Source organism: Miscanthus floridulus, unplaced genomic scaffold (assembly GCF_019320115.1).
Source record: "Miscanthus floridulus cultivar M001 unplaced genomic scaffold, ASM1932011v1 os_1099_1_2, whole genome shotgun sequence".
NCBI classification, from domain to species: domain Eukaryota; kingdom Viridiplantae; phylum Streptophyta; class Magnoliopsida; order Poales; family Poaceae; genus Miscanthus; species Miscanthus floridulus.
This window is the reverse complement of record NW_027097525.1, coordinates 25751-38989: the sequence shown is the minus strand read 5'-3', so window position 1 is coordinate 38989 and position 13239 is coordinate 25751. Positions and strand designations below refer to the sequence as shown.

General features: G+C 46.2%; 1 protein-coding gene and 1 pseudogene across 1 annotated transcript; one reads left to right on the top strand and one right to left on the bottom strand.

The window, feature by feature from the left end:
- Positions 1–575: 575 nt before the first annotated feature.
- Positions 576–5934, bottom strand: LOC136533692 (uncharacterized; annotated as a pseudogene).
- A 192-nt stretch (positions 5935–6126) lies between these two features.
- On the top strand, positions 6127–13000 carry LOC136533694 (U-box domain-containing protein 34-like). Its single transcript, XM_066526233.1, has 10 exons — positions 6127–6295; positions 6413–6546; positions 6630–6745; positions 8595–8716; positions 8825–9114; positions 9203–9304; positions 9467–9895; positions 10012–10761; positions 10837–11314; positions 12952–13000. Exons 1-9 carry the CDS (start codon positions 6127–6129, stop codon positions 11032–11034), a joined length of 2310 nt encoding a protein of 769 aa, XP_066382330.1. The 3' UTR covers positions 11035–11314; positions 12952–13000.
- The last annotated feature ends 239 nt before the right edge of the window (positions 13001–13239 follow it).

Below are 13239 nucleotides of genomic sequence, written 5' to 3'. Positions count from 1 at the left end.
GGAAAATAAGAGCTTCAACTAGCTGATGCGAGCGCCCTATCGAGACGAACTCGTACAAAATGTCCACCAGCCACTTTCTTTTCAAAAGTCCAGTCCAGTCCCATGTAGCCTGTGTCACAAAGCTGGCATACATCCACTGCCTCCCTGAAACCCTCCATAAGATAATCTTCTCTAATATTTGGACCCAACTGTTCTTCTCTCCTAAGGATTTCCTTAAAATCACCCATACACAGCCGAGGAAGATCAAAATCACTCCTCATTTGCTTCATGATATCCCATGTACGGTGCCTAAGAGATCTATTTGGCTCCCCATAAATGAAAGACAAACGCCAAGGTTCTTTTCCACTCTCCATAATAATTGTATCGATATGATACTTTGAGAATTTTTTAATGGAAACATTCACATCAGTCTTCCAGAACAGCCCCAAGCCACCCAGCGAGTAACGTAAGTTCTCCACTCGGTATTTATTAATCTGAGTTTCCATGATAAATAAAACTGAGGGGGCATAATTCTTCGCTAAGTTCTTTTACTGTTGCAGGGTTGCCAATCCCGCAACAGTTCCAACTTAAGATTTTCATTGTTCCCCGCAGCACTCCTCAGGGGAGCCCGCCGATCTCATTTCAATGTCATTTACTTCATTTTCTACCACCTCCACTCTTAGGCGCTTTTGGTCACGTTCCTTCAGAATTCTGTCATATTCATGATCATTATGAACATCAACTGTTGTCAGAGGAGATCCAACATTTGGAACATGTTTGCTTATTAAAACCGTTGGCATGTCAGAAGTAAGGACTAGAGCTAAGGCCAGATTATTACTTTCCTGCTTTCCATCACATTCTAGCACGAGACCATTTTGAGCCTCACTTGCGTCATATTTAAGGAGCCGATCACTGTCCCTCTTCAAGGTGCTTCTTTCATCATCTTTTAAATCAGCTAAGTCATGGGGAATATTTTGACTGCTACTTTCTTTTCTATGCTCAGAATTTCTTGGAAGGGAAAAATCCTTGGCTGATTCTTTTAAGTTTGACCCCTTTGTATCTGACGAGCCTGATGATTTACTTCCTTTGATTATAGCTTTCCTATCAGGCGCAATCAACCAATCCCCATACTGGAAGGTCTTCTTGTCGTGCACTCCATCACCACATTCAGTGTCAGAATGACCCATAATTCCACATGCAGCACAAAATTTAGGAAGTTTCTCATACAGAAATGCTATACAACACACATGTATTTTAGCATAAAAAAACACATGGATTTTTTTTTATCTATGACGTCTAAGGCCCACCTGTCAATGCAGCGGTGTCCAGTCGACGCCGCTCTTGTAGACATCCACCTACTACAGCGTGAACCTAGAGAGCATCTCAATCGGCGTCGCGACGACGGCCAGAACCGGAAGCAGCGGCATCATCTTTGACTCTGGCACCACGCTGACGTTTCAATCGGCGTCGCGACGACGGCCAGAACCGGAAGCATTACACCCTGGCCAAGGCGGCGGTCCTGTCGCAGACGGCGAACCTCACCATGGCCCCCCAGCAGGGACGGGTATGAGGTCTGCTTCCAGACGTCCGGCGCCGTCTTCCCGTCCATGGTGTTGCACTTCGACGGCGGCGACATGGATCTGCCGACGGAGAACTACTTCGGGGCGGTGGACGACACCGTCAGCTCCTGGATCGTGCAGAAGTCGCCGAGCCTGTCCATTGTCGGAAACATCATGCAAATGAACTATCATATCAGGTACGATGTGGAGAAGTCGATGCAAATGAGCGTTGAGCCCCGTGCGGTGACATGGTCGCGAGCAGCCATCTGTGATTTGTCTTTCCAATGAAAAAAAATTATTTCTTGTGATTTGTGGATGTGTGATCTTGTGATTTGTTATTGTCTGAAGATAGAAGAAGGCTGTAGGCTAGAGGTAGAAGAAGGATGGATCTTAATTATATGGTGCAAAAAAATCATATGTTGAAACTATATAAAACACATGATTGTGTGCTAGACAGACTCATATTTGACACAAAAAGCTTCTCGTTTTCCAGGCCCCCAAAGAAATATAGACAATCCTAGTTAGAGTTTTTTCCACATCTAGCTTTACTTTGATACATAAGAAGTCTCCACTACTACAGGAATCAATTTGCGCAGCGTGACCAAAATGGGCTTCGTGACGGGCACCTCTTTTGCCCGCCACAGTTAACCGGTGGCCGGCCAGCGAGGCCGGCCACCGAGGCGCCCGCTGCGGGAAAAGGGTTTACCGCGGCGGGCCACCTAACTTGCCCGCCGCAGGAAATCGTTATTTACCGCGGCGGGCGGTATGAATCGCCCGCCGCGATTAATACGATTTACCGTGGCGGGCTCTTTAAACTGCCCGCCGCGCTAAAGAGTTGATTTACCGAGGCGGGCGCTTTATCTTGCCCGCCGCGGTAAAGCCTGTACAAATACACAGCACCACCCCTTCATCTTCTCCACGGGTCTTCCTCTCTCAAACTCATGGGGGGAGGCTTTGCTCTAAAATTTGAGGAAACTTTTGATTTGAGTTGAAGGGCTTGGATTTGAGGGAGGAGGACATCACAAGAGGTTCATAAAGGCTCTCCCTCTCTCCTTCCATCCTCTCTCTCTATTTCCATCACCTAGAGTTCTCTCTAGATCTAGATCAATTTTAATGAAAAAAATAATGTCATGTATTTCTTTAACTTTAGATTCATCATAGATGCATGCTTCATCTTTCACATCGTCATTTCCTCTCTTTTTCATGATTTTGAACGTAAAAATCATCAATTTCTCCTAATTCTTCTTTATTTAATGTTGATTGTGACGGATAATGTTCGCAGGTATGATGGATATGTCGAAATGGATGTACTGGATCGATAGAGTGAATGATCCGCGGTACCTCTTTGAATTAAGGAAGTTTATTGCTGCTGGTAAAGCTCACCGTGAGAGACTGAAGCGGATGACAACCATATGTCCATGTTCTCGTTGCAAGAACCTGAAAGCCCACCGAGACAGCGAGGTGCAAACTCATTTGATCATGTATGGTTTCGTCGAGGGCTACACAGTCTGGATATTTCATGGCGAAAGAGTTGGTGCGAGTGGCGGTGCATCTGGAGTGAGCTCTTCGACGCCGACGACGACAGCACCACCGGTGAATAAAGATCCTTTAGGAGCACCCGGCTCCTCATCATCTTCAGTAGCAGCTGCGCCAGCCGACAGTGACAACAGTTGTCGTGATTACATCATGGTGGATGATCTAATGCAAGACATGGCCGACGAAGCCGGCGACGGTGGGGATGGTCAGGATACTGTGAGCCAACCCGAGGATGTGCAGCTTGTTGAAGATCTAGTCAAACACTTCAATGAAGACGACGTTGTGTTGGGTTGCCCAAACTGGTTGGAGAATTTCAGAGAGTTGAAGCAGGCGGTAGTTGATCCTCTCTATAAGGACGGCGGCGATTGTCCGAAGGAGTGCATGGCGCTCCGTTTTAACCTCCATATGTTGATGTTGAAGGCTCATCATGGTTGGTCTGACACTAGCTTCAATGAGTTGTTAAGCTACCTTGCCACCACGTACCCAACGGCTAACAAGGTGCCCGCCAATACTTATCGGGCCAAGAAGCTAATCTGGCCAGTGGCGATGAAGCTTCGAAAGTTTGATGCATGCCCTAACCACTGCATCCTGTATCGGGGCAATGAGTATGAGAATTTGACGAGTTGTCCGCACTGCGGCTTTAGTCGGTACAAGAAAAATGCTGGTTGTCGCATGGATGCAGAAGACGAGGGAGGCTTGCGGGGTGGTCGGAAGAAGAACAAGAAGGGGGCAAAGAAGAGCAGTGCGGTCAAACAGATCTCGGCTCAGCAGGATGATGAAGAAGAGGGTTACATGCATAGGAAAAGTTGGCCTGCATGGTTTTCTAGTCAAGGTTGTGGCGGAGTACTTCCACTTGCCCGGCAACGATGTAGAACTCCCCGTGGACTTTCACGACATGTACAGACTACTGCGGGAACAAGACCTTGACATCGCCCAAGTCACCTTGTTCTCTATGTAAGTGATGAATTGCGAGTTTCACATATCACCTGCCTTTGAATCGGTCAAGACTACTTATATATGCCACGATGGCTTGTCCTTACAGGTTGATGGCCTATATATCCAAGGAACTAAAACTTGATGTTATCTATCTATCTCCAATGCATATTGCTCAAAGAATCATCATTGGTTACCACCTAGATGACAATCATCCAACCATGAAAGACTTGACCAAGCGACAGAGAGAGGCGCACAGGAAGAAACTGATGGACAATGAGAAGTTGAACATTTCAAGATACATACTAGGAGCAATGAAGAAGATCAAGGGAAATGGGTGTATCGTAGCTGCCTACCACTTTGGGTAAGTCGAAGACATGCCTGTAGAGATAAGTGAGTAGCTAGCTAGTATTATTATTTCTCGTCGTAACCTGTATTTTGTTTCAATGACGTAGCCAAGGCCTCGAGGGTCACTGGGTTGCATTTATCATCTACCCTCAGGATGACAGGGTCTGCGTATTTGATTCGTTGACAGTGCCAAACTTAAAAGGGTACAAGGCCTTTGAAGATTGCCTCAGAGTGTAAGTGACAGAACTGTCTTCTCATATGGGTTCTAATGCCCTGCCTAATACTAGTACATTTCGTATAGCGCTTATAAGGAGTACGTGAAGGATCCTGAATGCTATGATCGAAGAACAGAGAATTTTAAGGCTAAGCATAAGAACCGCATTAAAATCAGACACAACTTTCCGGTAAGTATTTGAAAGGTTTAATTGTGTTTTTCGTTCATATGCGTTCTAATGCCTGTGTTGTAATGCTTGTGTATCGATCATGTAGTGTGCCAAACAACCGGTAGGATCACAAACCTATGGCTTCTACGCCTGTGAGTTCCTGAGGGTGTGGAAGCAGTACAGCAGCAGTTGGAGGGTGCTCAAGAATGGATTGAACTGGTCGAGAGACGTGCAGAGCACCCAACACAGCTTCAAGCAGACAAAGGCGGACACATATAAGTTTGTCTTAGACAAATGCGTGCTTGAAGGGGGCATGTTCTTCAATGAGAACAGCCCGCTAGCGATTTTATCGGAGTACGAGAGGTTGAGGAAATGGCCCACGATGATGCGTCCGTAGGATTACACCTTAGCGCATGTATAACGACTTTAATATGTAAATGTAATGAATTAACGATGACAAGAACGACTAAGTGAATGTATATATATGTATATTATCTCATGTGTAATGCCTGCATACTTTTTAAGTTTAATCTGTGAAATCTGAATGTGATTTGAATTTGAATTTATATGCCTGCTGTATTTTTTTAATTCAGGAAATAATTTACCGAGGCGGTCAAATAATAAAGCCCGCCACGGCTAATGAACATAACCGCGGCGGGCCACAAAAGGTGTCCGCCGCGGTAAAATAATTTACCGCAGCGGGCGGTGTCACGTGCCCGTCGTGGTAAAAGTATATTTACCACAGCGGGCACGTTACACCGCCCGCCGTGGTAAATCGGTTAACCACGGCGGGCAAAGCCGCCCGCCGCGGTTAAGCCATGATTTACCGTGGCCTCTAGGCCGCGGTGGACGGCTTTGCCCGTCGCGGGAAACCGAAAACGTCCGTCTCCGGTAAAGTTTATGTTGTAGTGCTCTCCACCCATTAATTTCCTCATCCGGATCCACCTTCAGGAATTCACCTATTTTGTTTCCCAATTGACGACCAATATTCTTTGTTCTAAATCCAGTTGGTAAATCATAGTTTTTTTTTTGAGAAAAGGTAAATCATAGATACGAACCCAAGCAATCATGTTCTTAAATTTAATCTTAGAGGGCTTTGTGATCCCATCATAAAGTGTTGTGCCAAGAGACAGTACCACAGCCCACCTCGAATGCCTCGGCCCACGTCCCAGCCCCACCCCCACCCCCACCCCCATTTCCCAAGCCTACGATTAAACATGTAGTCGTAGCCAACAAGCGGATTCCCGCGTGCTCTCAATTCTCAAACACCCTCCACCTGCCTCGCCGCGTCGAGCGGAGCGGGCCGACTCGCCCGCCACACACCGCCGCTACATCCTCCCTTACTCACGGCGGCGTGACACCTTCAGTTTTACATTACACCGAAACCAATGGCCTCCGGCGGCGCGCCGCCGACCGTTGCCGTCGCCGTGCGCCCCGGCGGCAGTGGCAGCCGCCTCGCCGCGCGGTGGGTCGCCGCGGGACTCCCAGACGATGGCCACGCCACCGCCATCGCCGTCGTCCACGTCCTCCCCGAACTCTCCTACGTGCCCTCCCCGAGTAAGCTCCCCTCGTCCACCCCATCTCGGCTGTCTGTTCATCTGTTCCCCATCCCGAAATGGGCGCGAGCTGACGAGTGACGTCGTGGGTGTCGCTGCGGCGGCGGCGGCGGTGCAGCGGGGGAGCGGGTGCCGGTGGCGCTGGTGGGAAAGGAGCCGGCGGAGGCGTACGCGCGGGACCGGCGCGCGCGCGCGGAGGAGGCGCTGCTCCCGATCCGCCGCCTCTACTGCTGTGGCCGCGCGAACGTCACCGTGAGTGCGCGAAAGCTCGCATTTTTAGCGCAGCGCCGCTTGTGTTTCGGTGTGACTGGAATGGGGTTTCTCCGCGCGCGCAGGTGGAGACGGTGGTGGTGGAAGGCGACGGCGTGGCGGAGGCGCTGCTGCGGTACATGCACGAGTCCGGCGTACGGAGCCTGGTGCTCGGCTCGGCGTCCTTCCGCTGGTTCCGGAGGTGAGTTACTGTTTGTTTGTTTTATTTTTTTACTTTCATTTTTTTAAGAAAAAGAAATGTCAAAACACTTGTCTAACAAAAAAATCGAGCATTTTAGCTCACAATCAACATCGTGTTCCTCCCGCCGCATCCGTTCTTCACTTCTTCCACAAGCTCCGATCCACACCTCTGACGCTGCGGACACGTGCTGATGCCCCTGCCGCGGAAGTATAGGGTCTCACCAAGTTGCCACTGCTGCCGCCTCCATGGTGACCCCTGTCCTCTATCTTACTCGCCGGCCGCCTCCGCCGCCATCTGGTATCCCCGCTGCCATCGCTGCCGCCATGGTGCCTCTCTAAACTTCTGAATTCCAAATGAACTCCAATCCCGAATCCGAATTCCGAACCACTCCAATCCAGAATCCGAGCTCTAACCTGGTCGGAGACAGAATTGAAGAAACTAGGAAAGAACCTAGGGACGTCAGACAAACACAACACCAGATCGGACGGATAGAAAATCAATGATCTTGTATTTGCTTTTTGGGGGGTTCTTGTCCTTTCTAGCATTGAATTGATGGATTATGGCTATGGTTGGGGCATTGTCACTTTGCAGTTTTGATTCTGATTTGATTAAAGGTGATCAGCAAAAAGATCGGCTTCTTTTTTGCTATAAATTTTACCTTTTTGGTTGAGGTTGGATTTGAAAGGTGCACGGAGCAGTGTCTTTAATCACAACTAAAGTTTACTTTTGGCGAGTTTTCAAAAAAACTTTACTTTTTACGAGATTATTAGATCTCAACTTCTCAAGTCACTCGGCTTCTGGTATGCATATACTGTATCATCCTATCGATGTCTTCAGTTCCGTGAGGATCTTATGTCCGGCTTCAATGATCGTGTAGGATACTAGGATAATCCTGAATTCGTTCATCGAAAACTGCATTTCTATTATTCATTGTGACATTCGGACTGACTTAAAATCATCAGTCAAACCTATTTTTGGTGGAAATGTAGAATGGACTCCATGTTTATTTCATCCGATACTCTTTCTCGTTCTCCGTAGTTTAGGATGAGTTTGGTTTATGAGATATGATTGTTCAGCATAGGGGACCCAGTTTTTGGTGGTGTCAGGTTTTAAGGCAACCTAGACAAAGCTATCCAACTAGGGGAACATTTCCCTCAATGCTGGACAAGCCATCTAGCAAAATTGGTTGGACGAGCTCATCCGCCTTCTCTAATCTTGATCATGAGTAAACAAATTAGTGATAATTAGTATGTTATGTTGTTAATTCCTATGGCAATATTAGTGTTGATCAGTGTTACTTACTAGATTGATGACTGCACGATTTGTTTGTCAGTTAGGGTAGGATAAGTGCTAATATTAATTATCTTGACAAAATCAGTTTTGGTAAGTGTTAGTGTATAATTATTAGTTATAAGATAAGATATATAATTAGTCAGCTATTCACATCCCATCCATTCTCATTCATATAACAAATTAAAAAATGGCTCATCCTATCTGGTCAACCAAACACAAAATTTTAGATGGCTATCTTTGAAAATATGGATAGGACCATCGTGCCCAACCTTGCCCTCAATCCAAACACACCCTTACTTTTAGGTGCACTTTCTTCTGGTTCTGGCTTTCATAAATTTGACTTATTGTCCTTGTTCATCTCTGCTGGAATTTTGAAATATTTTCCTGGTTGTGCATATAACCCCATCTTACTAATTCAGAGCCTGCATGATAATTCTGCTTTGCTGTTTTTACAAATTTGTATTAAATATTTATCACCTATGCACATACCTATTTTGTACGCATATATCTTGGCTTTTGTAGTGAGGCATTAATTGTCACATTGTCCATTTTGCAGGGTGCTGAGCATCCCAGATGTCCCCGGTACTGTCATTCAAGCTATGCAAAATTCATGCAATGTATTTGTTGTGTCCAAACGGAAACTAATTATGAAACTCGCAAGATATCCTCAAACGAGCGGTGTGTTCTGAGTCCTAAAATCTTCTACCCCATATACTGCATCGATGCCGTTTTTCCTTCTGCTTATTTTAATAAGCTCATTTTGTCTTTTGGATATCGATTTTGCAGAGTCTAACATGAACTTGAGGATCGAGTCCATTAGCCATGAAACATTTGCACTATCACATAGGAGTTTACTGTTTGACAACTTTGCTAATGATGAAGCACAATCAGATTCAGTCTCCCAATCCCTCAGCTCATATAGTGCTTCTAATGTTGTTCCAAGTTCAGAAAGTTCCGAACAAGTTGCTTCAGGGAGTTCAGGAGTAAATTGTGCAGGAACAGAAGGAAGTAAGAACTATGATTCTCTTAGCTCCTTGGGGGAAGATCCTTGTCCTGCCTCAAACTCCAGAGAAGAGGTCAGATATATCGTTGCACGTAAAAATTTGAGATGCATTTGCTTGCTTCTAGGACATGCTAAACATGTTTTTTTGACCTTACTTACAGTGCCAATCTACAGATGAAGTGTCCAAACTAAGGAAGGAGCTGCAGGAAACCTTAGTAGTCTATGATAAAGCTTGTGTAGACCTCGTGAATGTTAAGAAAAAGGTTAAACTTTTTCCTGAATCCTTTTGTATCTTCATGATTTTCTGATACCAAATGGCTATGCTATTCAAATTGTGTACATTCTTTATGTTGTGCATAATCTCCACTGAATAAATTAAACTGTATTTGTAAACTTTGCTTCCATGTTATCATCGTATCACACAGATTCATGTACTTTCTATCGAGTGTTCTGAAGAGGCTAGGAAGGTGGAGCATGCACTAGAGTGGGAGGAAGCTTTGAAGCAGATGGTATCTGATGAGAAGGCGAAACTGCTCGACGTCATCAACGAAGTTGAGCAAGCAAGAAAATCGTTCATGCGAGAGGCTTATTCAAGGTACAAGACAGAAATGGCTACCAGCATGATCTCTCAGGATAAGGTGCAGATTGTTGATGCTATTTTGTCAAAGAGCAGAAGTTGCAGGCGTTATTCGAAGAAAGATATAGAGCTTGCCACTGATAACTTCTCTGAAGAAAGGAAGATTGGTGAGGGGGGTTATGGCAATGTGTACAGGTGTACCCTTGATCACACTGAAGTAGCTGTGAAGGTCATTCAGGAAGACTCCATTGACAAAACTGATGAGTTCTTGAAGGAGGTAACTGATGATTCCTACATTCCAAGATACCATTCAAAATTCACAGTACTGGAGTTTTTCCTTATTATGAACTGTAAATTGTCTGAAACAATTTGATTGCGCTGTACTTTTTGCAGGTTGAGATTCTTAGCCAGCTTCACCATCCCAACCTGATTTTGTTGCTTGGTTTCTGTCCAGAAATTGGCTGTCTGGTGTATGAATACCTGAAGAATGGAAGCCTAGAAGACCAGCTCTTCAATAGCAAAGGGTGCCAACCACTGCACTGGTTCCTCCGGTTCCAGGTCATCTTTGACGTGTCCTGCGGGCTTGCATTCTTGCACGCAAGAAACCCAGAGCCTATTGTCCACCGTGATCTGAAACCGGCCAACATCTTACTGGACAGGAACTACGTGGGCAAGATCGGCGACGTTGGTTTTGCAAAGCTCATCTCTGATCTTGTGCCCGACTGGCAAACCGAGTACAAGGAGACGATCGTCGCCGGCACACTGTACTACATGGACCCTGAGTACCAGCAGACCGGGACCGTTCGTCCCAAATCTGATGTGTTCGCGCTGGGAGTTGTCATCCTGCAACTCCTGACCGGCAGACGCCCAAATGGGCTCATTGTGAGCGCAGAAAACGCTGTGAGAAACGGCAGGCTCTCTGACATTCTCGACAGGTCTCAGACTGATTGGCCGCTTGACGTGGCAGAGATGTTTGCGAGGCTCGGATTGAGATGCACGGCGTTGAAGTGCAGGGATAGGCCTGATCTTGAGTCAGAGGTGCTGCCGAAGCTCGATGAGATCCTGCACAGGATTACTTCTGCTGTCAATTTGAGAAAGCCAAAACTGAGTGTGCCAAGTCACTTCATTTGTCCTATAACACAGGTAACTCATGTGCAGCATTTGAATTGGTTTCAGCTCTCTTTAGCTTGTGCTTACCAAAATGGAATTTGGGTGCAGGAGCTGATGGAGGATCCTCACGTCGCCGCCGATGGCCACACCTACGAGCATTACGCGATCAGGGCTTGGCTCAAGAGGCATAAGACATCGCCTGTTACGAGGAGGAAGCTGCCGAATTCGTCCATAATCCCGAACCATTCCTTGCGCGCCGCTATGCAGCAGTGGAAGTCACAGTTACCAGCTCAGACAAACGAGTGAAATGGGAGTCAGGTTCATATCTCTTCTTGATTCAACAGTTAATAGTGGTAAAACTATTTTCGCGAGGACGCAAAAAGCCTTTGCTTTCCGGATTTTATAAGTTGTTCAGCCTGTAAATGAGGAAGGGGCAGCTGTAAAGCAGAGAATCACGAAGAACGACTTTGTAATTGGAGTGATAGGTCTTGTGGCCATAATAGTTTTGGAACAAAGCCAAAGTTGCACGTTCGCAAAAAAAGCTTCGGAACAAAGCAAGCTTAAATGGCTTCTTACCAGAGCAAAGGTAATAATACAGCCGATTGCTGATTATATGAAAACTTACAGTCAATCTATCAACCCACTCTGTCTCACAAAATTTCTCAGTTCTTGTGCATAAGCTCGTTGTAAGCTTGCAACTCGCTTCTGTTCTCTTCTCTCCCCTCTCATCTCTCTTTCATCTCAGCATACAGCCTACTTACAGCTCCTTGTTATACTTGCTCTTACTCTCCCTCTCCAAATATCTGTTCGGCCCTTGCAGTGTAACACCTGAAAATTTGAATCATTTTAAAATATGTGAAATTGATTTAATTGTGCATTTTGTGAGCATTCAAACTAGGGAAATAACAATTTTTATGAAATTAAAATCAACTATAAGGATAGATACATGTTAAAGCATTCATGCTGGTACGCTTTTATTTTTTGTGAAGATTGGTTTTGACCAAAAGTGAATAGGAATTTAAAATTTTTTGAGAGTGGATTTGGAAAATCGCTTTAGAAAAAGAAAAGGGAATTCTTTTCCCACTCCCTCCCTTCCCTCCAGTTCGGCCCGTTGGCCTCGTTCACGGCTCAGCCGGCTTGCCTCTGCCTTTCTCTCCCGTCGGCCCGCTCGCCTCCCCTCCCCTCTTCTCCTCTTGGGCCGGCCTAGCATCCCACAGGCGCAGAGCTGCTACCGCTACCACGCTGGCCCCGCTCGCAGTCCGCCGTAGCCGCTGATCGCCCGGGCCCACCTACCAGCGTTGCCGCTACAGTGCCGACGCCGACGTGGACGTCGTCTCGCCATCTGCCTTCGTTTCACCCGCGGTGAGAATCCCCGTTTCCCCCTCTTTCGTTCCTCGTCTTTACCGTGTCAAACCGAGGCCTCTAGGGTCGTTTCCGCACGCACTGGCAAGGTTCTCGCTGTCGGCCATGGCTGCCACCGCGCTGGCTTCCTTCTCCGGGCGCGCGAATGCCCTAGGTGAGCGCGTCGTTGCCCGCTCTTGCTCCCCACACCCTCTGTATGCCCCGTTGTGGCCCGTAGGGCCCTATTTCATGCGCGCCGGCAAAGTCTCGCCGCCGCCGGGTTGCTGTTTCGACCGGCCAGCGTCTCTCTCTCCCTCGCCAATCTGATCTGGGCCGCTCAGTTTAGATCCAACGGCCTAGGATGGCCGGTACCCCTTCGTTGGTCAGTTTTCATAAACAATCCATCAACTTTTTAATAATAGAACCCTTGCACAATCCCAGATTACGTTTCCACTTTTTGAAAGCGTAAACCGTCTCTGTTTAGATCTATAGTGCGCCTTCTCAATTTTAAAAGCATATTTATGGTTTTGTTTAATTATAGATTTGCCACTGAACTTGTTTTGCTCATAAAAACTACGTTTTAGGTCCGATTTGATCCGTTCAAGTTGCGTTAGGTTCGTAATTAAGTAATCTACATGTTTATGACACTGATAATCATGTTTTCCATTTTTAAAATTCGTGGCTAGATTTAATTGATTAGATTGCTATAGGAAATCTTATTTAATTCATAACTTTCACGTTTTAGCTCTAATTTTCATGATCTTCGTGTCTGTGTGTTCATAGCGAGACGTAGATTCGTTTTATAAACCTTTCATCTTGTTTTCATACTGTTGGTGTATTGTTCTAATTATAGGCTTGTCTGCTTTGCATGATTGTCTCTAGATGCGTATTGTTGCTATGTTGATCGAGTATAGACGGTGAGCAATTCGCGGGTGATCCAGAGTACTACTTTGACGATCAGGACCAGCAGGAAAACTTTGAGCAAGGCAATTATAGAATGTAATCTCCTTATCCTACTCACCATTTAATTATTTAGTCATGTGCATGTGTCTAATTTGATACCCGTAAGGATCTCCTAGTTGTTGATACCTTGTACCTTGATTACCGATAGGTTATACCTGCATATGGGTAGCTGCTAGTGCTCAAATCAACTATACATGATCTGAATGA